The sequence below is a fragment of the Anser anser genome, assembly GCF_964211835.1.
Source record: "Anser anser genome assembly, chromosome: 5".
Taxonomy (NCBI): domain Eukaryota; kingdom Metazoa; phylum Chordata; class Aves; order Anseriformes; family Anatidae; genus Anser; species Anser anser.
In genome coordinates, this window is record NC_139725.1 from 37,036,685 (window position 1) to 37,060,647 (window position 23,963).

General features: G+C 63.9%; 2 protein-coding genes across 5 annotated transcripts in view; both read right to left on the bottom strand.

Annotated features, from left to right (window-relative positions):
* Nucleotides 1-213: 213 nt before the first annotated feature.
* GRK2 (G protein-coupled receptor kinase 2) lies at nucleotides 214-7,765 on the bottom strand. Of its 3 annotated transcripts, none has more exons than XM_083838976.1 (21): nucleotides 7,721-7,765; nucleotides 7,103-7,196; nucleotides 6,497-6,570; nucleotides 6,079-6,180; nucleotides 5,895-5,969; nucleotides 5,397-5,458; nucleotides 5,048-5,099; nucleotides 4,681-4,772; nucleotides 4,292-4,391; nucleotides 4,101-4,179; nucleotides 3,835-3,965; nucleotides 3,406-3,500; nucleotides 3,226-3,333; nucleotides 3,078-3,144; nucleotides 2,631-2,731; nucleotides 2,470-2,536; nucleotides 2,297-2,392; nucleotides 2,039-2,201; nucleotides 1,794-1,930; nucleotides 1,474-1,587; nucleotides 214-1,247 (listed from the first exon to the last, which is right to left on the bottom strand). In XM_083838976.1, the coding sequence occupies exons 2-21, from the start codon at nucleotides 7,164-7,166 to the stop codon at nucleotides 1,086-1,088; spliced, it is 1,941 nt and encodes a 646-aa protein (XP_083695102.1). In that variant the 5' UTR covers nucleotides 7,167-7,196; nucleotides 7,721-7,765; the 3' UTR covers nucleotides 214-1,085. The 3 variants fall into 3 exon arrangements, with proteins under 3 accessions (XP_083695102.1, XP_083695101.1, XP_083695100.1); XM_083838975.1 differs by lacking the exon at nucleotides 7,721-7,765 and adding an exon at nucleotides 7,381-7,628 and having other exon boundaries at nucleotides 7,103-7,179; XM_083838974.1 differs by lacking the exon at nucleotides 7,721-7,765 and adding an exon at nucleotides 7,381-7,622 and having other exon boundaries at nucleotides 1,474-1,584; nucleotides 7,103-7,179.
* A 1,356-nt stretch (nucleotides 7,766-9,121) lies between these two features.
* The window catches only part of KDM2A (lysine demethylase 2A), a 45,494-nt gene continuing 30,652 nt past the window's right edge, over nucleotides 9,122-23,963 (bottom strand). Inside the window, exons 14-23 of one of the 2 annotated variants that reach the window (XM_083838968.1) lie at nucleotides 16,738-16,821; nucleotides 15,006-15,272; nucleotides 14,649-14,780; nucleotides 14,482-14,571; nucleotides 13,959-14,159; nucleotides 12,888-13,600; nucleotides 11,671-11,834; nucleotides 11,180-11,338; nucleotides 10,812-11,027; nucleotides 9,122-10,621 (exon numbers count right to left, since the gene is read on the bottom strand). In XM_083838968.1, the coding sequence (XP_083695094.1) occupies nucleotides 10,440-10,621; nucleotides 10,812-11,027; nucleotides 11,180-11,338; nucleotides 11,671-11,834; nucleotides 12,888-13,600; nucleotides 13,959-14,159; nucleotides 14,482-14,571; nucleotides 14,649-14,780; nucleotides 15,006-15,272; nucleotides 16,738-16,821 (2,208 nt within the window). In that variant the 3' untranslated portion in view covers nucleotides 9,122-10,439. The remainder of the gene's footprint in view (nucleotides 10,622-10,811; nucleotides 11,028-11,179; nucleotides 11,339-11,670; nucleotides 11,835-12,887; nucleotides 13,601-13,958; nucleotides 14,160-14,481; nucleotides 14,572-14,648; nucleotides 14,781-15,005; nucleotides 15,273-16,737; nucleotides 16,822-23,963) is intronic. The other variant, XM_083838969.1, reaches the window with a different exon arrangement.

Sequence of the window (23,963 nt, forward strand, 5' to 3'; positions counted from 1 at the left end):
CCATCCCAGCGGGGGCCTCGGTGCCCCGGGGACTCCCCCCCCCCCCCCGCCCCGTCCCGGCCCCGCGCCCCCCGGCGCCGCCTCGTCCCGTCCCGTCCCGTCCCGTCCCGTCCCGTCCCGTCCCGCCGGCGCCAGGCGCGCAGCCCCCGGGCGGGGAGCGGCCCAGGAACGCCGGCACAGCCGCGGTCACCCGGGGACAGCAGCCGGACGGTGTTTTTCCACATCTTTATTATAAAAACTCTTTTTTTTTTTTCTCTTTTTTTCTCTCTCTCTCCATTCTCACGTCTCCGCTCATTAAAACCTCATTCACACCCAGACCCTGCCCGGCGTCCCCTCCCGCCGGCAGCCCCCGGAGCGCGGCGGCCGCAGACCAATATTTACAGATGCCCCCAGGGCTGGGGGAAACGGGCGACGACGACACCCCGCCGCTGGGGACATGGGCAGCAAGGCGACAGCAGGCAGAGGGGGGCCCCCCTGCTGCCCTCTCCTTGCCCACCCCCTGCCCGGGGGTGCCAGGGGTGCCCCCCACCCAGCGCAGGGGGTGGCGGGAGGGGCAGGGGACCCATCACACAGTATTTACAGGGGTCCCCTAGGCAAGCACGCGCGCACTCACTCTCACGGGCACATCAAGGACTTGGCACCCACAGGATGGGCACGAAAGGGCCAGGGCAAAGGCTACGGGTGAAGGGGGGGGGGGACAGGTCTTGACCTGCGTGGAGGGGGGGGGGGCAGCCGCCCGCCCTGTTTGGCACACATGGCGGTGGTGAAGCAGGCACCAGGCTGGGGGCAGAGCAGCAGGCAGGGAGAAGGGCATGGGGCTACCTTCATCTCAGCTGGAGAGGTCGCAGAGGACCGGGGGGACGCCGGGGAGACGTGCCGAGCACGAGCCACGCGGCCGGCACCAGCTCCCTGCTGGCGGCTGAGCCCCCTCCACGCCCGACCCCAGGGGTGCCTGGGCACAGGGCTGGATCTGGCACGGGGCATCCCTGCAGTGCCTGGCCCAGGGATGACGAGGAGCAGGGGCACGTGGGAACCCAACCCAATAAATTAGAAGTGGGGTGGGAAGTGGGGAGGAGGGCGCGCGGTCAGAGCCCGTTGGCGGAGCGCTGGATGAACGGCACTTTGCTGAGCTCCACCACAGGCGAGCGGGGCTTGTTCTGCATGCGCGGCACTCGCTGCAGCAGCTGCTGGGCCTGGCGCTGGGCATCCCGCAGCTCCTTCCGCCACTGCACCAGCTCGGGGTCGCTCTGTGGGGCAGGGCACAGGTCAGAGCGGGGCTCCCTGCGGCACCAGGGCTCAGGGCTTGCCCCGGGCTTGCTAGCACCAAGCAAGGTGTGGTCAGTGCCCAGCTGAAGTGACTAGCTCCTCGCAGGGGATGGCTAGCAAGGGGCAGGAGGTGGCCAGCACCCAGGGGGCTGGCCAGTGACCCCCAGGGGACAGGCAGCCCGTGGGGGTGGCCCAGGGCACACTCACGTCACACTGCAGCACGAACTGCTTGCCGCCGCGGATGCGGAGCAGGATGCACTTGCGCTCCTTCACCTGCGTCTCCTCCACCGAGTCGATCTCCTCCATGGTGAGCAGAGACTGCTGGGGGGACAGGTTCAGCCCGGCCCCCAGTCCCTACACCCACGCCAAGCCCCCCACGTCCCCGTGCACCCTCTACCCCTCACAGTGCCGTGCATGTTTGTGCACATCCCACTGCCTTGAGCCCCCGCGTCCAGCACGCGCTGATGTCCACCAGCTGCACCCTGCACAGCTCGCCCCGCACCCCCCCTCGCCCCTGCCCGCCTTACCGGCGACTCGCCCTCCCCACGCCACTCCAGGCGGTTGGGAAAGAGGTAGAAGTAGCGGCGCTGCCACTGTGTCAAGAAGGGGTTGCCCAGCTTGGACATGTACCCGTGCATGATGCAGTCCTTGCCCATGGCATAGTCTGTCTCCGCAGCACCGGGGGACAGAGTGTCAGCGCTGGGACCGCCCGGGCAGAGCCAGAGGCCGGCAGAGGCACCGGGGGACCCAGAGAACACCCGGCCCCACTCACCCTCCTCATGTCCCAGCTGCTTGTTCTTGGCTTTCTTGCGAGCCTCCAGCTTGTCAGTGTCAGCGTTGACAGCGTCAAAGACCGTCTCTGTCACCTCCTGCTGCCACCGCTCCGAGATGGTGAGAGGGAAGTTGCGGTACAGCTCCTGGTCGCTCTCTAGCAGCTGGCAGGGAGGCACAGGGTCAGGGCCAGGCCCCCACCCCGGCCCCCTGCACTTGGGCAGCAGCCGGCAGCAGCCCAGCCCCGCCGCCCCAGTACCTTGATACCCTTCGTGTCCTCCTCATCAAAGGAGCCGATGTCGAAGGCGTCAGCTGCGTTCACCTCGCCCCGGGGTGGGATCAGGGGTGGTGGGTACTGCAGGCGGGAGAGGGGGTGTCCAGGGGGTGCCTGCCTGGGCCCCCCTACCCTTGCCCCTGTGCTGTGCCCCTCACCTTCTGCAGGAAAACCATTTGCCAGTCCAGACCCTTGAAGAAGGGCTCCTCCTTCACCTCCTGAGCCCTGAGGAGCAAGGAGGGGTGAGCGCTGTGGATCCCCCGGGGGCTGCGGTGTGGCTGCAGTGGGACCCTTCTCCCCCGTGCCCACCGGGACTCACCCACGCCCCATGCAGCCCAGCCGCCGGTTGACGTCCCGCTGCAGCAACCCTTCGAGCAGGGAACGCAGCTCGGGGGAGAAGGAGTCGGGCAGCTCGATGGCCTGCGGGCGAGGGCACGGCTGCTCACACCTGCACAAGCGTGTGAGGGCACGCAAGCACCGTGGCATACATGTGCGTGGCACCGAGACATGAAGAGTCAGGCATGTGTGCGCACACGGACCCACACGCGCCCAGGACGTTCTGGCACACAGAGGTGCACGCACTGACGTGTGCGTATGGTTACAGGTGCCCGCGCACACACACCCAGCTATGTGGAAACACGTCATTCTGCACACACACGCACGGAGACGGCACCAACACGCGCTCTGAGAGCTGCTCACCCCCCAGGGGACCCTCTGTCCCCACCTCCCTCTGGGCCAAACCCGATGCCCAGTGCCCTGCACTCACCATGGTGAGGGTCATGCGATCGATCTCATGCTTGTCCTTCGTCTTGTGCTGCCGGAAGGGGCTGTGCCTGTGGTCATGGGGAGTGGGGCTCAGCGGTGCCCCCGGATCTGCCCCCTGCTCCCCTCGCCCCCCGTGCCCGTGCTCTCACCCCCGGAGCAGCTTGAAGAGCATGCAGCCTAGCGAGAACCAGTCGGCGCTGCTGTCGTAGGCCACTCCTTTCTGCAGCACCTCGGGGGCCATGTAGCCGTGGGTGCCCCTGGAGGCACAGAGCGGGGTCAGGGGCTGTGCCGGCAGGCAGGGGGGGAGGGTGGTGCGCGGGCACACTCACACGCTGGCGTGGGGCTTCTTCTTGGAGAAGTCGCAGGCCAGGCCCAGGTCTGAGATGCGGACGTGCCCAAACTCGTCCAGGAGGATGTTTGCCGGCTGCCGGGACACAGTGCTGCCCCTGAGCCTGAGCCCTGCCCGCAGGCACGGGTGGCAACCAAGCCAGGCTGCCCACGCGTGTCAGGCTGGGGCTGGGCCCTAGGTGCCCGCAGGACCTGCAAGCACCCGCTGAGGTCCCCAGGGTGCCCACGGGGTTTCAAGGGTGCCCACAGTGCCCAGGGGCTTCCTGCTGGGATGGGAGTGTCCGTGGGACCTGGGGCTGCCCACGGGGTCCAAGGGCTGCTGCAGGGTCAGGGGTCTCTACGGGGCCTGGGGACATCAGAGGGGCCTCCTGATGCCTGCGGGGTCCATGGGTGCCCATGGGGACGGTCACCTTGAGGTCACGGTACACCACAAAGCGGCTGTGCATGTGCTCCAGACCCAAGATGATCTCAGCTGCATAGAACCGCATCTCCGCCTCCGAGAAGACACCGTGCTGGGAGAGGTGGTAATGCAGGTCCCCCCCTGCGGTAAGGGGGATCAGCTGTCACTCCAGCACTGCCCGCTGTCCTCCCAGGGATGCCCAAGCAAGCAATTTCAAGACAGGGGCTCAAGGGAATCACAGCCCTGCGGGACAGGGAGTAGCCAAGGGCCTCTCACCGTTCATGAGGTCGAGGATGAAGCTGAGCTTGTCAGGCGTGTGGAAGGCATACGACATACACACGATGAACGGGCAGTCCTGGCACGAGAGATGGGGTCAGGCAGCGCTGGCGGTGCCCCAGGAGCACCCCTCTCGCTGCCTCCACCCGTGACCAGGGTGCCAGCCTGGTCCCACGCCCGAGTCCCCTCACCCCGGTGCTGACGAGGGACAACATGATGCGCTCGTTGAGGGCCAGGGTCTCGCCCTGCTTCATCTTGATGCGCTTCTTGTCCAAACACTTCATGGCGTACCTGGGGGACAAAGGGTCCCTGCAGGGTCCTGCTGCTGCTCATGGCCGTGGCGCCTCGCCCCCAGCGCCGCGTCCCTGTGCCGCCAGCACCCGCGGCCACGTCACCGCACCCAGCTCCCGCCCACAGCCACCATGACGTCCCTGTGACGTCCCCGTGTCTCCAGGAGAGCTGCAGCCATGGCGACACTGCTGCAACCCCTAACACCTATTGTCACGGCAACGCCACCCCCCACCCCGGCCCTCCCGCGGGACCACGGCCTCGCAGGCAGGACCCCCTGCCCCCCCGTTACATTTTGCCCGTGTCCGCTTTCCGGCAGCCGTAGACCTCCCCGAAGCCGCCACGGCCGATGATGCGGTGAACGCTGAAGTCGTTCATGGTGAGCTGGAGCGGGCAAGAAAGAGGCGAGGGTCACCCCTGAGCACCCGCACGGTGTGTCCCGGGGGGGCTGTCCCGCACACTGCCTCAGCTTCCCCAGGGAAGGAACGTGAACACCCACAAGGGTGAGTGCGGGAGCACCGCCAGCACCCGCGGGAGTGACAGCCCAGGGGGTGCGAGGGTGCCCCTGCCCTGCGTGGTGCCCGTCTGCGCGCCACGGCAGCAGCCTCCTCCCCGGCACCCACGTCCCCCCCTCCAGCAGCACATGGATCCCTGCTCACATGGATGTTCAGCTCCACATTCTTCCACTGGCAGAACCGCGTGAACTTGTCACTGCAACGAAGCACAGAGAGGGCGAGAGTGAGGGACCCCTGCGGAGACCTCCCGAGACCCATCGCGGAGCAGCGGGACCCCTGGGACTCGTCTGGAGGCAGGTGGGACCCCCGCCTGGGGACACAGACCTCAGGCCAGACCTGGAGGTGACGAGCCCTGAGTCCCTGGCCTGGGGACCAACACCCCTGGAGCTCCTAACTAAGAAGGGGGCCCTGGCCCACCCCAAGGCTGGGAGACCCTCGTCCCCAGTGGGACGGGACCTACCCTGGTCCCCAAGGGGCTGTGCGCCCGTCTCACCTCTCGATGAATTTCTGGAAGATGCCCCCGCGCAGGTTCTGGCAGATCTCCTCAATGTAGGGCTGGGGGACACAGGAGTCAGTGCTGCGTCCCCAGTGCCACCCGCACCCCTCGGTCCCATCGTTACCTGGGGTATCCCCTTCCCTGCTCCCCGATTTCTCACATCCCCACTGCCACCTCCTGCCGCCCAGGGTCACCTGTGTCTCTGAGGACCCCGTCCTTGGGGATCCTCATCACTGCCAGCCCCTGCGGACCCCACTGCTACCCCTGGTCACCTCTACACCTGGTGTCTCCACCGCCACCCTCTGAGGAGTCCCCTTGTTAATTCCAGCCCCAAGCGACCCGACAGAACCCCACGGGGACCCCCAGGAACCCCCCTCATTTACCCCCTCCCATCAGCATCCCTCAGGGTCCTCGCACCTTCTGGGGTTCCCCCAGCCCCCCGTAAGGATTAACCAGAGGTGGCAGGGCCCCCTCTCTGTCCCCAGCGATGCCCACCTGGAAGAGGTCTGGGGGCACCTGCTTCTTGCTCAGGCGGCTCTGGACATGTTCCGTGGCACTCTTGGAGAAGGGCTGTGGGGCGAGACGAGGCTGCGTCACCCCAGGAAGATGGGATGGGGGCACAGGGCCCGCGCAGGGCCGCACGAACGAGGGCGTTAATTCCCCACAACACGGCACTCACGTGGGAGCAGGCCAGCAGCTCCTTCATGATGTAATGGTCAAAGATGTGACGGCTCCGGGAGGCTCGCTCCTCCTCCGAGTCCAGCTTTTCGTACTTCTTGATCTGGTGAGGGCACAGATCCATGGCACAGCGCTCCCCAGACTGCACCGCCACGGGGCTCAGCCCCACGCGGGGCACGCGCAGCCCACGGTGGGGAGTCCCCAGGGTCCAGCGTGCTGGGAAACAGGACCCCAGCCCCACCGGGTACCGCATCCTGCTGGCTGGCACCCACGGTTACCAGGTCCCGGGGCATCACCTCCCAGGGGCCCAGGGCATCGTCTCCCTTGGGTGCCCCGGGCACACCGTATCGGTGGGGTCTGCAGGCCCTGAGTTGCACTCCCGGCCCCCTCCTGCCCCCAGGACGGGTCCCCCATCGCACCTCCTCGTAAAACTCCATCAGGGGCTTGGCCTCCTCTGCCTGGTTGAGGGCAAAGTCCCGGAACAGCAGGTACCCTGGGGGGGGGGGGGGCAGAGCCACGGTGTGAGAGGTGCCTGCCCCGCTCCGTGCCCCCCCAGGCCAAGGGACGAAGTTGGCTGCCCTGGGCAGGAGAAGCGGCCCGGGGTTTGTCAGGGCAACGCAGCGAGGCGAGGGCGAGAAGCGGCACGGGGAGCAGCGTGGGACCATGGGGCAGCAGGAGGCGGGGGGGGGGGGGGGCAGCGGGGGGGTCGGTGCCGCGGGGCGAGGGCACGGGCTGCCGCGGGGCGGATGTGGCGGAAACCACCAGAGCTGCCGGGAGGAAGCGAGCGGCGCTTCCTGCCCCGGACGGTTAGCGCCAGCGCTGGGGGAAGTGACAGGGAGGGGGAAGTGGTGCGGGGGGGTGTGGGGGGGGTGCGCCACCCGGCCCCAGCGCCCCGCAGCCCCAGGGGCAGGGGGGGGGATGGCCCCAGCCGCCGCTGCTGCTGCCGCCAGCCCAGCCCCAGCCCCAGCCCCCCCCGAACAGCAGCGCCGTGACCGCGGGCGCTGCCCCCCGCGCCCCCCACTCACCGATCTTCTGCGCGAAGATCTTGTCGAACGTCACCTCGCCCCGGTCCTCCAGGTACTTCTGCATGACGCTGCGGATGCTGGCGGGCACCGGCGGCTCAGCACACCCCGCCCGGCACCCGCCCCGCGCCCCGCGCCCCGCGCCCGCCCCCCGCGCCCGCCCCGTTCCCGCCGCGCTGCTCCCCCGCCCCGGTGCTGCCGGGCCTCGCGGCGCCGTGCCGGGCCGTGCCGTGCCGGGCCGTGCCGTGCCGGGCCGGGCCGGGCCGTGCCGCGGCGCTCACCTGGGCTCGGGCAGCAGGATGCGCTTGCTGGCGCGGGCGGCGGGCGCGGCGCGGCTCTTCTCCATGGCCATCAGGTAGCTCACGTCGGCCAGCACCGCCTCCAGGTCCGCCATCTTGCGCGGGGCCGCCCGCCGCGGCCGGCACCGGCCCGACCCCGCCGACCCGGAACCGGAACCGGAACCGAGACGGAACCGCCCGCGCCCGGCCCGGCCCCGGCCCCGGCCCCGGCCCCAGTCCCGGCCCAACCCCACCCGGGCCGGGCCGGGCGGCGCGGGGGGGGGCCCCGGCGGCGGCGGCGGCGGCGCCTCGGCGGGGGCAGGGGGCAGGGGGCGGCCTCGGCCCCGCGGGCGGGCGGGCGGCGGACGCGGCGCTGCCGCCCCAGGCCGGAGCGGGGCGGGGCGGGGCGGGGCGGGCCCGGTGCCGGTGTCGGTGCCCGGCCCCTTCCGCCCGCCCCACCCCCGGTGCGCGACGGGCGCGGGGGGGCGCCTGGGCGCAGCCGGGCCGCGGGGCCCTGCGGGAGGCGCCCGGTGCAGCCCGGCAGCTCCGAGCCCGCCCGACTCGCGGAGAAACAAGGGGCAGAGCCGAGACGCCGGGTTTTGGTTTTTCTCGAAACTTTTTTTTATTCCAAAAAAATCCACCCCCGAGAAACAAAATATTTCCCTTCGGAGGCTGGTATCTTCCCTCCCCCCGCCAACGTCGCTCCCCTACCTGTGGTAATATGTCATGAGCAAAGATCCTCTCTAAGACCAGTATCGGAGAATGCTTATAAAGGAAAAAAAAATAAAACCAAAACGAACAAAACAGAAAGAAAACGACAACAACAAAAAAAAAGGCCAACTAGCTCCCCTCCCTCTGCCCCCAGACCAGAAACCCCCCAGCCCGAGCCATACCAACTGAGAGAGCGTAAGACTGGGTTTGCTTTTACCCTTAATGCTTACATTTAATTTTAAAGCACAAACATCAGAGATGGACTCTAAATCGCCAACAAAAAATATATATTTACAATATTTCTCCGGGGGTGGGGGGGAAGAGGGAGGGGATTGAAACAGAACAAAAACACAACCAAATCCTTAAACAATAGTGACTTTTCTTGCAGGACTTGTCTTTAGGGAGCAGTCTGGGTTGGTTTTAAATCACTAAGTGATTTTATATATATAATTCTCTCTTTTTCTTCCTTGTGGATTTTCACCCCCCTGCCCACCAAGGGGGCTGGGGTGCCCCATGGGTGACGAAGGTCACAGCTGGAGTCCCTGCAGCTGGGGCTCCCCGTGCCGCCCCCAGCTGCCAGCTCCTTCTAAGCTCGGCCCCACCTCTCTTCCTTCTCACGGCAAAACTCAAAATCAATCCAAAGGAAAAAGAAAAACTTTGATTCTTCCGATGTCTTTCACAGGAGTCACCGCCAGGAGAGCCTCGGGGGAGAGGTCTCTGCTGCCTGGCCGTGACTGGGTGCCGGCTCTCCCATCCTCCTCTTGCCTGGGCTGTTTCCTGCTCAAAGCCCTCGGGGTTTGAAGTGGCAAAGCCCCCCCGTCCCACGGCAGCACCGCCGTGCCTCCCTCCACCCGACGGCCAGGGAGCAGCTCCAGCCGGGAGCGGGGCTGCCTCTCCTCCCTTATTGCTTCTGCGGCAGCGGGGGGCTGCCTGCCCCATCCCTACCCCTCGGCGCTCCTCGGGGCTGGGGAGCGGAGGCACACAGGGGCTGCTTTGTGCTGGCTGCACACACCGCAAGGGGGGAGGCATCCAGGCACCGGGGAGATGGGGAATGTCCAGGCACGGGCAGGGCAGGGAGGGAAAGAAAATAGTGACCCAAAAGAAGATTCCAACCTTTTTTCATCTCTTGCTTTTTTTTTTTTTTGGATTTTTTTTTGCCTTTTTTTTTTTGTGGTGGTTTTTTTTTTCTTTTTTTTTTTTTTTTTAAAGTGCAAAAAGCTCTCTGCTGCCCTAGAGAGAGGTTCTTTGGACCAACCATTCATTGCAAAGGAAAAACGGCAGCTAAAATGGGGTGGGGGAAGGAGAGGACAATGCAATGGGGCATTTGTGCCAGTTCAGTCCCAGGCTGAAATGCCCTGGGCAGACAGAGCAGCTGTCGCCCCTCTGGCTGTCGCGGCCCCAGAGTGCTTCGTGATTCTGGGCCACGCGCAGGGAGCTGGGGAGGAAGAGGAGGCAGCTCCTGTCCCCCCCAATGTGCTCACTCACCCTCAGATGCTGCTGTGTGTCCTCCCTGAGCTCTGATGTACCTGTTGTTTCTCTCCCCTGCTTCCAGCCAGTGCCCAGCCCCAGCCCTCGCCTCAGCGCGGGGCTGCCTCGGGACACACGGTGCTCCAGGAAAGCTGGCACCGCCCCAGCGTGGAAGCGCTCTGTCCCCAGCCTCGCCCCCTGGGGCAGGGGGAGAACGGCCCATAGAGCCTCTGCTTCCAGCCCTGTGGCTGGAGAAGCCGCCATACCCTGGCTGCAGAGCTCCTGCCCTTGACACCGAAAGAGCCACCCAGACGCACAAGAGCCGGGGAGGAGGAGGGGACTCGATCACAGCCCCTGCAGTCAGACGAGGAAAACCGTAATTAATGGGGCTGAGAGAGCAGGGCGAGCAACGAGCTGGTGGTGGCACAGACAGGGAGGGTTTGTTCCAGCTCCGCTCCCTCTTCCTTGGAGAGACCTTGACCCTCGAGCTTTGTGCTAACAGGGAAGTGACAAGTGTTTCAAGGCAAGGAGATGGCAGGGAGGAAGGGAAAAGCAGGGGGAAGAGGGTGCCCCGTTTCTCTGCACGGAGATCTCTATGACAACCTCCACCTTAAGAGCGGCCAGCCTCCACGCCGAGGCTCCCTGCCATTTGCCCATTCCTCCTCTGGTACTGGCCAGCCTGGTGGGACATCTTCATCGGTGGAAGTCCCAGGGGGAGAAGGAGGAAGGACGGTGGAGCGAGGCCAGCAGCGGCCCTGCCTGCCAAGTCAGGTGGGAGGCAACAGCAGGACACAGAGGGCAAGGTGGGGATGTGGAGGAGCGGCTCTCCAAGAGGGGTGGGTTGGGCTCTTATCCTTCTCCTCAGTCTGCCTGGGGGAGGGTCTCTAGCTGATTTTTTGGATCAGCTTCTCATCGGACAGGCAGTAGAGGCTGTTGATGGACAGGTCCGAGATGAAGTGCTCACAGGCTTTGCGGGTGATCTGTTTGCAACCTCGCAGGTCAATTAGAGTGACGTTGGAGATGCGGCGCAGGTACAGCAAGGCCTGATCCGTCAGCTTATTGCAGCCTGCGGGGAGACGAGAAGAAAGGTGAGCTGCGATGCCTCTGCAAAGCTGGCGCTGAGCTCTCACATCAGGCTGGCAAGGCAGGTGGGGAGGAGGAAGCCACTTTGCGATGGCAAGCCCAGCCAGCCAGGCTGCCCTCAGCCCGGCAGGGCCGGGGAGGCCAGCCTCGGCCAGCCAGAGCAGTGTACCCACCTGCCATGTTGAGCTCGGTGAGGGAGTTGCGCGTGGAAGAACCCACGGCCGTGAGGAGGTTGGCTGACTGGTCTGTAAGGTGGTTGCAGTGGCTGAGGTCGAGGCGGGAGAGCAGGGGCATGTGGCGGATGATCAGCCGCAGCGTGGCGTCGGTGATGTCCAGGCCGGCGAGCCGGAAGTCGATCATGTTGCGGAGTTTGCTGCGATTGTCCTGACCTGCAAAGGGAGGGGAGAAGCTGAGCACAGGCATGCAGTGATCTGCCCTGCTGGGCTGGGACGTTCCAGATCCAGCACTGCCTCCCTGCCCTGCGCCCAAGCGTGTCACCCTCCTCTGGCTTGGTCGCCCCTGCCCTGCGGCAGCAGCTTACTGGGTTTGTCTGTTGGAGGCGTGAGCAAGTCCCGGATCTGAGGGTCCTTGATTCCTACTGCCCACCGAAGATCGAGGGTCCTGAGAAGGGGGCAGCTGGAGGTACTGAGAGCACAGACTGCAGACCAGGAACAGCCCGCCAAGATGAGGTCTTTCAAGCCTGCCGGGAGAGGTAACGAGTCAGCTGGGCTTTGCCCACTCCGAGGTATCTCAAGTCACAACCCTTTCTCCAGGCGCAGGAGGAAGCGGCTCCCCTCCCTGCCAGGGGTGGGACGTGGAGCCACGCTCCATGCAGGAGCGGTTAGAACAGCCACAGGAAACCACATCCCTATCAGCTACTCCCCAGGCGATAGGATCCAGACACCCAGGGGTTCTCCCACTGGCGGGTGCCAGGGTTGCAGAGCCCATCTCCCAGTGTGGTCCAGCTGTTGGGAAGCCTCAGCGCCAGCTGGTGGCAGGGGCAAGGAACCCCTCTCGCTGGCCCACACTCACCTGGCAGCCTGTTGACAAGCCACGTAAGCTGTTTTTTGGAGATATTGGTCCAGCTGAGGTCAAGGCTGACTGGCTGTCTTTTGATGATGCCGCTCAGTGCCTGGGGGGTGATGGACTTGCACCTGCTCAAATCTATCTTTGTCCACAATCTCTTGTCACAGCACCTGGGGACGAGCACAAGGTTGAAAGTTGAATCCAGAGAGCACTGTGGTCTGAGAGGCCATAAATCCAGGAGGACCCCGGACCTGGCGCAGCCCCAGCTGCAGCACAAAGCCGTTCTTCCCGATTTGTCAGGGTTCCCCAGACACGTGGGGGTGTGTGGCCACCCAGGGATGCCCAAACAGCCCCAGCAGCGTTTTGCTGCCACGTAACAAGACTCCACACGGCAGCTGCCAGCCTGCTTACTCCCTCCTGGGTGCTCCCCTGCTGGGGCAAATATCTTCAGCCTCCCTGCTCCCAGCAGGCAAAATGCTCAGCCTGGTCCCGCCCCACAGCCTTGGCAACGCTCTCTGCTTCACCAGGAGCCACAAGAGAGCTTGGATGTGGCACAAACTATTCCTCTCTCACAGGAGCCCTGAGGACCCAGTGCATTCCCTGCCTCCGGAGCTGCCACACCGGCGGCAGGGGAGGGGACGCTCTCCTCCAGCTGCCACGGCACACCATGCCTGCCGATCAAAGCGGGACAGCCCCTTCCCGCCGAGCCATTCCCACCGCTCAGCAGTTAGAAGCCTCCCAGTTCCCCATCCCCATCTGTTCCCAAGCCCTCCATCCACAGCTGTCCCACTGCCAGCATTGTCTTCAGGCCTGCGCCCCCCGAGGCGCTTCCAGGCAGCAAACCCATCTCTGCCTCAGCCTGCGCTGTGGGGCCGGGAAGGGCAAGGACCATGCAGGGCGGTGGGAGAGGAGAGGGCATTAGCACCTCGCCAGGACGCGATGGGGGACGTGTCCCCTGTGACCATCTTCTGACAAATGGGACAGGAGGAAGGCGCTAGGGGGGGACAGTCAAGACCAACACACACGTGGAAGGGGCAGCAGGGCTGCCACAGGGCCCAAAGGTGATGTTGCCCGGCAAAGACCAGTGATGGGGAGGGCAGGGAGGGCACCAGCAGCGCAGGAAGCAGGACGCCACCCCCCTTCCTCTCTCCGGCTGCCTGTTAGGATCAGGACACGAGTGGCCCAGGTGGCGCTGCCCCTGCCCGTTGCGCTCCCACACTCACCACTTGTACCAGGTCTTGCACACCCGCATGCACTCGCAGAGCTCCCTGCGAGTGAGGTAGCGGAAGACGGACATCCAGACCTCGCGCTGCATCCAGCTCTCCTCGCCCTCCTGTGCCCGGCCCCCTCTGCCATTGAGGCGGGCCACCCCCCCCTCCTCCGCGTTCTCGTCGTCTTCATCGTCCTCCTCCTCGTCTTCCTCGGCCGCCACCTCCTCCTCCCCACCACCCCGTGGGGGCATCCTGGCAGGTGCGTGGCGCATGACCACGCGGGGAGAGTGCTGCAGGTTGGCGGAGGAGGCCGTGATGGCTTGCAGCTTGGGGACAATAGAAGTGCCATGGACGTCTTTGGTGGGGCGCTGGAGCGTCACGGTGAGGTAGGAGCCGTGCAGCTTGGCCTTCTCCACCTCCGACAGCTCCTTCTTGCCGCTGGGGTTGTTTTCCTTCTCCCGCACCATGGTTCGCTCGGTGGCCTGGAGCCGCAGCAGCTGCCGCCGCTTGAAGCGCTCATCCCTGCTGGCGCTGTGGTGGTCGCTGGGGCCGGCCCCTGGGGACGAACGTGTCACCATGCCTCGTGGAGATGCCGGGTCGTGGATCAGCTGCAGCATGGGGGTGGGCGAGTTGGGTGGAGGGGTGAGGGGCTCCTCGCAGCTCCGCAGGGGCCGCAGCACTTTGGCTTGCGCCGTGTCATCATCGCTCTCCTCTACTTTGCGCTTCTGCAGGGAAGTGGGACGGACAGCAAGTTAGCAGGGGTGGGGCCACACCGGACCTGGGGAACACGCGCCTGCCCTCCTTCTCTTCCACTCACACCAGGAACCAACATCTCCACCCCTCACAGAAGCAGTGTCCTCTGAGGCTGGGGTAGCCTCCGCTCTGTGCCTAACAGTCAGTCCCCTGCCTCTTGCAGCAGAGACTCCCCGGATCACAGCTCAGCACAAGACACTGTGGGGACAAGGGGTGCTCATCACGCCCACCTGAAGTGCCGGGGGACCCAGGAGCCACTCAGATGTGCACCCCACGCATGCACATCACCCAGAACGTGAAGGTGCTGCGGCCTCCCCCAGCCTGGCTTGCCTTGGCTGCACCGCTTCCATCTGCGGCGGTGGGCACAGTCCTACGGGGGACGCGGCGGCCGTAGGCTGGCCTCCTGGGCAGTGCTGGCAGGTGCCAGTGGGACTGCTGCCGCCGCGCACAGCCCGCTCGCTGCCTGGCAGAAGGACCCAGCCAACCTTGCCGCTTCTGCGGGAACCTGGCCTTGGTGCGTTGATGAGCTCTCTAGGATCCGCAGACAGAGCGGGGGCTGTCAGCTTGCCTCACCGCAGGCCCCAGGAACGTACTGCAGCAGTGTCTGCCGGGCCCTCTACCCCCTGCAGGTCGCCGCTGCGTGGCACCCCAATGGCCCTGCTGCCGCCCAACTGGTCCCCTACTTGGGGCTGGTGCCTGCCAGCCTCCAGCCCACCCCACAAGCCTGTCTGTGCACCTCTGGAGCCACCGCTCTGCTCCGGAAGGCCCGAGTCCTGCCTACCCACAGCAGGACACAGTGAGATGGACGATGCACGGCATGACCTCCCCTGCCCCGGCACAGCTCGCCTCCTACCTGGCCCTTCTCCGCGTCGTCACCCTGGTAGCATTTGGGACATTCCCAGCAGTTGGGGAGCTCGTCGTTGAGCAGTCCTTCTCCATCCATCTGCAAAGCAGAGCGCAATCAGCAGCGCCCTTCCCCACAGCCCAGCCCAGCTCAGCCCTGGCACACGTGCTACTCGCCTGCAAGCAGCCAGGGTGAACGATCTCGTTGCAGATGCAGCACTCCATGAGCTTCTTCTCGAAGTCCTGCGAGTCCTCATTCTGATCCACCTCCCCGCAAAGTGCACACGTGACCGAGTGAGGCAGCCTGGGCTACAAAGGAAAGCAGGGGTGATACCAGGGTGAGGAAGGATAGCCTTCCCCCCTCCTCCTCCTCCTCTTCCTTCTCCTCCCTTCCCTCACCACCCAAACAATAAGGAAGGGGCCAACTTCTCCCCAGGAATCAAACTTGGTCACCACCCTCTCCCCGACCAGGCACACAGAGCTGCTGCCAGGCTGCAGTGGACTTTGGAGGAAAGGATCAGGCTACAGACTCACCGCTAAGCACTGCCGGAGGACGCAGGACTGCTTCATGCGACCAGGCCCGCCGAACTTCTTCATGTCCCTGCAGTAGTGGCACATGCCACACTCGCCTTGCATGCAGGCCTTGCATTTCCGGCACCGCACGCGCCTCCGCCGGGCACCCGACACAATGGGAGAGACTGTGGGCCTGACGGGTGTCGGGCGGGGCGTTGGCTTCATGGTGTGAGGCTTGGTGATGGGGATGGTGGGCAGGCGGACCCTCAGCCGTGCCTGCAGCTTTAGCTGGTAACAGAAAAGACGGAACAAGTGTGAGATGGGCGGATGGCAGCACTCCGTTCGGACCAGCAAGCTTCTGGTTTTGCCCTCTGCGACCTCCAGTCACACGCAGGGAGCAACCCTGCTCCCTTGCCACTCTATGGACAGAGAGCCCGTCCCCTCTGTGCAGCCAGGTTTCTCCTCCAGCCTCATGGGGATGGGGCTCAGCTCTGGAAGCGGTGCTCCGGTCACCCCTCCTGCCAGCTCGAGGTGTGCTGAGAGCAACCAGTGCCCGTTAAGGGCACGGGTGGGAAGGGACAGCTCCTCAGCCGGCATCTGTCCTGCTGCATCCCATCAGCAAGCTCACCGCTGGCTGCGGCATCCTTCTGGGAATGGCCATGACATCCTGTACACCCAAAAGGCCAGCGCAAGGACAGAGCTGTGGGTATGCCAAGCATTTGAGTGCTGCACCCAAAGCATGCAAATATCTCCAGATCTCTTCCGCCAGAAAAGCTGTCTGCGATGCTTGCACTGCTCAAGGACCAGCAAAGTCATGCTGAACACCCCGGGACAGGGCAGGCAGGCACCTCTGAAGGGTGACCTGAGCAGATCGCTTGTACCCAGACACCCAGACTGAGCGTTACCAATCCTTCCCAACGTGATGGGGTCCCTGCTCTCCCCACACGCCCATAAGCCTGCCTCCTGGCAGGAGGGGAGAGGTGACCATGGGAGCTGTCCTGGCGGGCACGGGAAGGCAGCCAGAGGGAGGGGAAGTCTGGAAGGCTGCCCTCACCTCCATCCGCCCAGAGCTCGGTGCAGCTTTGGGCCCTGGGTTACAAGCATGGCTGGAGAGGGAACAGCAGGGGAAAGCCGAGGCCCCTCTCCTCAGACGCTGGCTGCTGCCTGCAGGCAGAGACCCCCCAGGAGGGTGCTGCCTTCCCTGGGGGCAAGAGCCAGCACCACAGCACGGGCAGTGTGCTGACGGGGGCACAAGCCCTGGCGCACACCCACCTAGCAGTGGTGGGCCAGCCTGCCTGCCGAACAGGCAGGGGAGCTGCTGATCATTGACACCCACACCTCACCCTTCACCTCCCAGGCAACGCAACAGCGACGCTCTCCCCTGAAACGCCATCCAGGCCCCCCCCCCCTCAGCAACCCGAGACTGCAGTGCAAGGTCCCTCCAGCAATCACCCCCCCACCAACACCAAGGCTCCAGCCCCTCTGAGCACAGCTACAGAATGCAGAGCAGCCGGGGCTGTCCCCGGCACCAGCACAGCTGGAGACCTCTGCAGCTGCGAGCACACGGGGCTGCCCACAGGGCTGCAGAGGCAGCTGAACCCCGCGCCCTGCCGCGCTCCCCCACTGCCCACGGGCTCCCAAGGGAGGTACAGAGGCGGCACCGCTGCGCCCCAGCTGCACAGCAGGTAATTGGCCACGCCGCACGTGGTACCCTCCAGCAACAGCCACCCATGCCCCTCCTTGCAGCTCCTACCTTATCTCTCTTGGGCCACTGGACGATGGGGACGCCTGTAAGTGCCAGTTTGGGGTCGCTGTTTGCGTATTCTTCTAGCAGCAGCTGATGGGGAGAGGGAGGGCGGCGGGGGGGGGAAAGAAAAAGAGACAAAAAGGACAGGTGTGAGCAGAGCAAAACAATGCTCCTGTCAGCCAGGCAGGCTCTGACCAGATGCCAAGGCCAGCGTGCTTTAAACACGGCACGGAAGGAGCCCTCTTCCACCCACACCCGTGAGCAGCGAGCCCTCCCCACATTAGACAGACAAGCTCTGTCGAGTCGATGTGCACGAATGCTTTCATCAACTGCATTTCAGCCCCGAGGCCCCGCGCTGTGCGGTGGCTGGGAGAGAGCGCCGAGCTCCTGCAATCCAGCAGGATTCACGAGGGAAGAAGCGCATAGGTCCCTCGCTGCCCCCCGCAACTGCTGTGCCCCCGGCAGCCCTCTGCAGCCCGGTGCGAGCCGCGGGTGGCTGGGAGCGGCTCCCCCGTGACACGAGTGCCCCCGTGGCACTGGCGGCCGGACGCGCTGCCCCACAGGCCCCCAGCGCTCTGTCCCCCTGCCCGCAGCCCCCTCCCCACCGAGCCCACCCGCTGCCAAAGGTGCTTTATTTACTGGGTGTCGCCATGGCTACACGAGCAGCAGCCTCCTGCCGGCATCCCTGTGCGGGGCTGCCTGCGGCCGGGTGTCCACGGGAGCTGCCCGCACGCTGGGGCTGGCTCCGGCACCGCGTCCCCCGCCCTGCTCTGGAGGTGGCAGGAAGCTGCGGCCTCCCCCAGCTCCCCAGCAGCACAGCACGCTGCCTGCAGACCTTCCGCCTCCCGGCCAGCCGGCCCCCGAGCACGGGCTGGAAGGAGAGGTCGGGGACCCAGGGTGCGCGCGCACACGTGTGCGCAGGGAACCGCAGTCTCCCCGTGCCTGGGGCCCAGCGGGGGGCTCAGGCACGCTCCAAACTGGGTGTGTGGGGGGGGCGGTTCACTCACTGGGGGTGCCAGGGTCCTCGGGCTGCAGACAGCTGGAAGCCAGGATGGGTGCGGGCCACCTCAACCCCGCTGGGGGCAGGCAGCAGGGAGGGGACCCTGCGAGCAGCACGCCGTGCCATGCCGCGCACTGCCCCGGCCACGAGAGTTGGGTGCCAGCCAGCACGCCCGGGGGACCGGGGGACGGGGAGGGGAGAGGTGAGTCCACGCGCCAGCCCGGGACACCGGGGGTGGGTGGGGGGGGGAGAGGGGAAGCTGGGGATCCCCGGGTCCCAGAGCCCCGCGTCCCCTCCCCAGCCCGCGAGCCGTGCCAGCTGCCTGACCTTGTGCCTCTGGAGCTGCCGCGACTCCGGGGCGAAGTTTGCCGAGCCCTCTTTGTCTCGGTGCCTGCGCGGCGAGGTTCGGGGCCCCCCCCCTCTCCCCGGCCGCCGCCGGGGGCCGGCTCAGAGCGTGCGGCCCCGCTCCGGACCCCCGCTCCTCAGGGACATGGCCGGGAGCGCGGCTGCGCCCCCTGCCCCGAGCCCCCCCGGCTCCTCCCCGGCTCCGGCAGCCGCCCCGGCGGCCGCGTGCTCCTCCCGAGCCCTGGGGCAGCGGCGGCAGCTTCCTGAGCCCGAAACAATGCTGCTGCGTCACCCACATGCGGTTCCCAGCAGTGCTTTGCAACGGGAAGATGGCAGAAGAGAAAAAGCGAGCGGGCGAGCCGAGAGGGCAGAGCCGTTGTGCTGCAGCGCCGGGAGGGGCCGGCACGGCGCGGATTGGCGCAGGGGCCCGGCGGCGCGGCCCCCCCCCGCCCGCCGCCACCGCAGCCGGAGGAACGGGGCGGCCCCCCCCGGGCTGGGCCGGGCCGAGCCGGAGCCCCGCTCGCGGCCAGCCGCCCCGGCGCCCTTCTTTTGTCTCCTCCGGGGCAGCTGCCGGGGTCCCGGCGGAGGGCAGACCCTCCTCCGCGCAGGAGATGCCCCGGGCACGAGGCGAGGGGGGAGCTCCCCAAAGAAGGGGGCTGCGCCCGCATCCCGCCCCCCGGCCGCGCAGCGGCTAAGTTGGGGAGCTGGTGTAGTCCCAAGACCACCGCTGACCTCGCCGCTAGAGGGGGACAAGCCCCCGCTGGGTGCAGCGAGGTCCCCCCCCCCCGCCAGCCCCAGCTCCAGGAGAGCCCCCCGCCTCGCTCCAGCCCCCCGCGGTTAAAATGGAGGAAGCTCTTTTACAGAAAGCGAGCCCCCCAAAAGCAGCGCTAGGGAAAAACGACCGCTCCCACGCCTGATGCACGTCATCTGCGAGCACCTACGGCTCTCATCCATCCCGTCCCCAAAAAGCCCAAGGAACAAGTTGCGCATGGACCTAACGTCGGTGCCCGGACTGCCTCCACCTCCGGAACCGTGTTCCAAGGGAGCGTGCGGGCCCCAGGTCATCGCCAAAGTCAAGCACATCAAACGGCATGCAGAGGTCACCTCTGCTCGGGCAGGACAGCAGGGACTCCGGCCCAGCTCACTCCATGGCAGTTGCCAGACATGCCCTGAAAGCCGTACCGCCAGCGCATGCACAGGGAGCCCCCACGCTCCATGCTGTGGTTTCATCTCATCTCACCTGTAGGCAAGGCAGGAGCGTGGCCAGCATTGCCTTCCCATCATGGGAAGACCTACCACAGCTCACCGGCCACCCTGACCCTTCACTGTCCAGCCCTGGTGGCAGCAGCCCCTGTTCCTCACTGAGTCCTCTCAGCCTCCCATCACCTGCACGAAGCAGGGACCGGGCAGACACTCCCCACGGAGTGCCCCGAGACCACGCACCCCTCCCATGGCTGCTCATCAGCACTTTTACATCCTCTGGGTTTCAGCAAGCTGCCATGTTCACTGCTTCTCTTTGACAAAAGCACACAGAAAACCAAACTGTCTTGGGAACAGACGTGACCCATAGGAGGAACAGACCTGCCAGAAGAGCAAGATGTCGTCTCTGATACTGAAAGACTTTGTGCAACACTGAGCCAGGTATGTGGGAAGCCATACCGGGGGCTATAAAAAGAGATTCTGGAGACAGGATCCTCACTTTTGGGAGAGAGACTTCTTATTTTTGTAATGCCTGGTGCTCCAGTGCTGCCAGGCAGAACCCAAATGCAGCCAGTTTGTGACTGTTCCCGATGCCAAGGGGCTTGGCAGCACTGCAGCAAGGTAAGAGCTGGGGCAGGGGCTCAGCCTGCCAGCAGCCAGCCAGCAGCAGATCCAGTCACTCCAGAGGCAGCTGAGCTGCCGAAGGAGCCAGAGCCTCATGGACTACCCTGCTCCTCTGAAATCTAAGTGAGGGGAAGCAGCACACCCCAAGCTGGGTCAGGAGCAGTGGACAGAAGCAGCCCAAAGGTGGTAAGACCTCTCACACATTCCCTCTTTGCCAATGATCCAGTGACTCCAGTCCAGACCGTCAATGGAGACATCACCGAACTCAAGGAGATGTTTCAGCAAGACTCAGTGCTAGAAGAGGATTGTGTGTCAGCTTCATTCCCCAAAAGCAGATCTCCTCCTGAGGCAGTGCTAGAAGTCATTTTGATTTCTGCAGGCCCTCCCATTTAAGCCACGGTAGAGCAGAAGGCAGCAACGGCGTTGCCAGGAGCGGTCCAAGGGATGCAGCAGGCAAAGCTAAGAGGTTACGGTGGAGGTAGAAGTGGCAACATAATTTTCTTCCTACTCGCAGTGCCTGACGCAGCCTTGTCTGGGATGGGTTTCAGTGGATGGACAGTTCCTCTGGCCACAGAGCTGGAAGCATACCTTTGTCACATGCAGAGCGTCAGGTCCCACCGTGCGGCAGCTCTGGGCTCAGCTCATGACAGGACGCAGAAGCACGGTTCTTCACGTGGCCCAGCACACAGGCGTCCTGAACTCACGGTCATCGCACAAGAGGCGGTGGCAAAAGTGGCGCTGCGAGAAGCCCAGAGCTCGCAGCCTGATGCTCTCACCAGCCCCGTCCTGCTCTTTCGGGTGACAGATGCCAGCTTTGTCCTAGCCTCAGAGCAGCCATGCTCCTTGTGCCACCTCCAGGTACTCCAAGAGCCACGGGAGCCTTCCACAACGCATCTCCCGAACTGGGAGGCAGCTTCCCGGTGATGGCAGCGAAGCTGGTAAGTGCCAAAACCACACTGGTTCTGTGCTTCCCTCCAGCAGCCCTGCTGGCCGGGTCTGGGGACTAACAACCTCACCTGGTAACACAAGGGTACGAGTACTGCTACAGAGCGATGGCCCCAGAGGCAGGCCCAGATGCTGGGGATGCAGGCAGGTCCTGCTGACCATTTCGAAGTTAAGCCACTCAAACCGGATTAGGCTCTAGCTCTCTACCAGTGTATAAAGAGAGACAGTGGAGGAATTCCAACAAGCTCCAGACCAGAAGAGATCCAGGCCCAGGGTGCAACACGAGGGATCCCACCTGCAGCATGGGCTGCACGGGAGGGCAGGAGCACCAGAATGAGACCCAGCAGGCATCCTGGCAGGAAGGGCTGCGCTCGCACACTGCCCAGGTACCGTGAGAGAGCACTAAAGTTGTTAGAGGAGGGAGTTGTACATGAATCTACATAAGAAACATGACCCAAACACCATCTGTAAGTTATGATGTGGCTGCTTTGCTCTTGAGAACAACTCATCCTGCCTACAAAAATAAGCTCTTCTCCATGCAAACTGCTGATAGGAAAAATTAGCCCTTTGCTCACAAGGCTTTTCAGTGACCAGACCAATTAGAAGGTCTATGCAGAAATGCCTTAGCCCTTTTTGGGATACAAGCACCAGACTAGTTTGACAGTTCTATCACCTCTGAGGAAAACACAAGTTTTAAAAGAAGAGGTCTGCAGTACTTTGACAAGCTGGCCCCATTCCCTGCAGCTGATGACTACGGATTTGTGTGCCATGTGGGCACCCTGTAACAGGTTTGACTTGTGGGGCTGCCAGTCCCGAGGGACCAGGCCTTGCCCCTCAGTGTGCTTTTGAACCCGGAGGACAGGTGGCATTAGGGAGCAAGGCCTTCAGGGGAGCCACTCGCTCTGACCAGCCTGCAGTGACTTCCACCCCCAGCTCACCTGCCAGACACAGCTGGACACGGGGCCGGTGGGTCTCAGGGAACCATCCCTTTGCTCCAGAACGCGGCGCGTCCGCTGCACAAGTCTCAAACCCAGCTCAGCTCTGACAACCTCGAATGCTCTGCCTCATACACACGGCGCAACACACCAGTTCCCCTTGCTGGGTCCAAGGGTGAAACACTGTGCGTGCTCCGAAGGCCACGGCACAGCATGCTTTCAAAAGCCACGTGGAAACAGCTACAGCCCCCTAACAGCACCCATGCATGCTGCTGCAGCCAAGCACCAGTGGTGCCTGCAAGGCTCAGGCATGGGGGCTAGTGCCGGGGCCCTGAGCTGCACCCTGTTGCTCCCAGCGCAGCATCAGTTTCACCAAATGCCCTGCAAAATCTGGAGACTGGAAAAAGAAACAACAGCACGGACCAGGGTACACCGACGGCTGTCAGCTTCACTACAGGCAGACAGCTGAACAGATCACCATTAGCAAGGAAGGGAACAGAAAGTAACCGTGGTTTGAGGGACTAAAATCACAGAATCACAGAATAGTTTATGTTGGAAAGGACCTTATAGATCATCTGATTCCAACCCCCCTGCCATGGGCAGGGACACCTTCCACGGGCAGGGACACCTTCCACTAGACCAAGTTGCTCAAAGCCCCATCCAGCCTAGCCTTAAACACTTCCAGGGATGGGGCATCCACAGCTTCTCTGGGCAGCCTGTGCCAGGGCCTCACCATCCTTTGAGTGAAGAACTTTCTGGTGTCTAATCTAAATCTACCCTCTTTCAGTTTTAAATCATTACCCCTTTGTACTATCACTATGCTCTGTGATGAAGAGTTCCTGCCCAGCTTTCCTGCAGGCTCCTTTTAGGTACTGGAAAGCCTCTAGGTCCCCCTGGAGCCTTCTCTTCTCCAGGCTGAACAACCCCAACTCTCTGAGCCTGTCAGCACAGGAGAGGTGCTCCAGCCCCTTGATAATCCTTGTGGTCTCCTCTGGACTTGTTCTAATACATCCATGTCCTTCTTATGTTGGGGCCCCAGCAGTACTCGAGGTGTGGCCTCACCACGGCTGAGTACAGAGGGGCAATCATTTCCCTCGCCCTGCTGGCCACACCAGTTCTGATACTAGCCAGGATGCTGTTGGCCCTCTTGGCCACCTGAGCACACCGCTGGCTCCTGTTCAGCCCCCTGCCCACCAATCCCCCCAGCTCCCTTCCCGCCAGGCAGCTTTCCAGCCACTGCCGCCAGCCTGCAGCCTTGCATGGGGTTGTTGTGCCCCAAGTGCAGGACGCGGCACTTGGCCTTGTTGAACCTCGAACAGTTGGCCTCGGCCCATCGGTCCAGCCTATCTGGGTCCCCCTGCAGATCCTTCCTGCCCTCAGGCACATCAACACTCCTGTCCACATTGGTGTTCTCTGCCAGCTTGCTGAGGGTGCACGCGATCCCCTCGTCCAGATCACTGGGGAAGATATTACAGAGAACTGGACCCAGCACTGAGCCACGACTCTTCGGGCCTGGCCACCCAGCCAGTTTTAAACCCCACAAAGCATGCTCCCGTCCAGGCCTTGAGCAGCCACCTTTTTCAGGAGAATGCTTTGGGAAACGGTGTCAAAAGCCTTACTGAAGTCTAGGCAGACCACATCCACAGCCTTTCCCTCATCCACTGAGCGCGTCACCTTGTGGTAGAAGACCAGGTTGGTGAAGCAGGACCTGCCTTTGATAAAGCCATTCTGACCGGACCTGATCACCTGGGTGTCCTGTAAGTGTTATGTGATTGTACTCAAGGTAAGCTGCTCCATGAGCTTCCCCAGCATGAGAGGTCAGACTGACAGGCCTGTAGCTCCCCGGATCCTCCCTCTGGCCCTTCTTGTAGATGGGTATCACGTTTGCTAGTTGCCAGTCGACTGGGACCACACGCTGGATAGCCAGAACTGCTGATAAATGATGGAAAGCAGCTTGGCGAGCACTTCCATTAGCTCCCTCAGTACCCTCAGGAGGATCCCATCTGGCCCCATAGACTTGCATACCCAAAATGGATTTCTGAGGTACAGTGAGGCTGAAATTCCCACTTCAGTGCTGAAAGGGCTAAAACGCCAAGGAGCTGGACTCTATGATCCTTGTGGGTCCCTTCCAACATGGGATATTCTGTGATTCATGGAGTCAGCACAGGTTGTAGAGCAGGCAA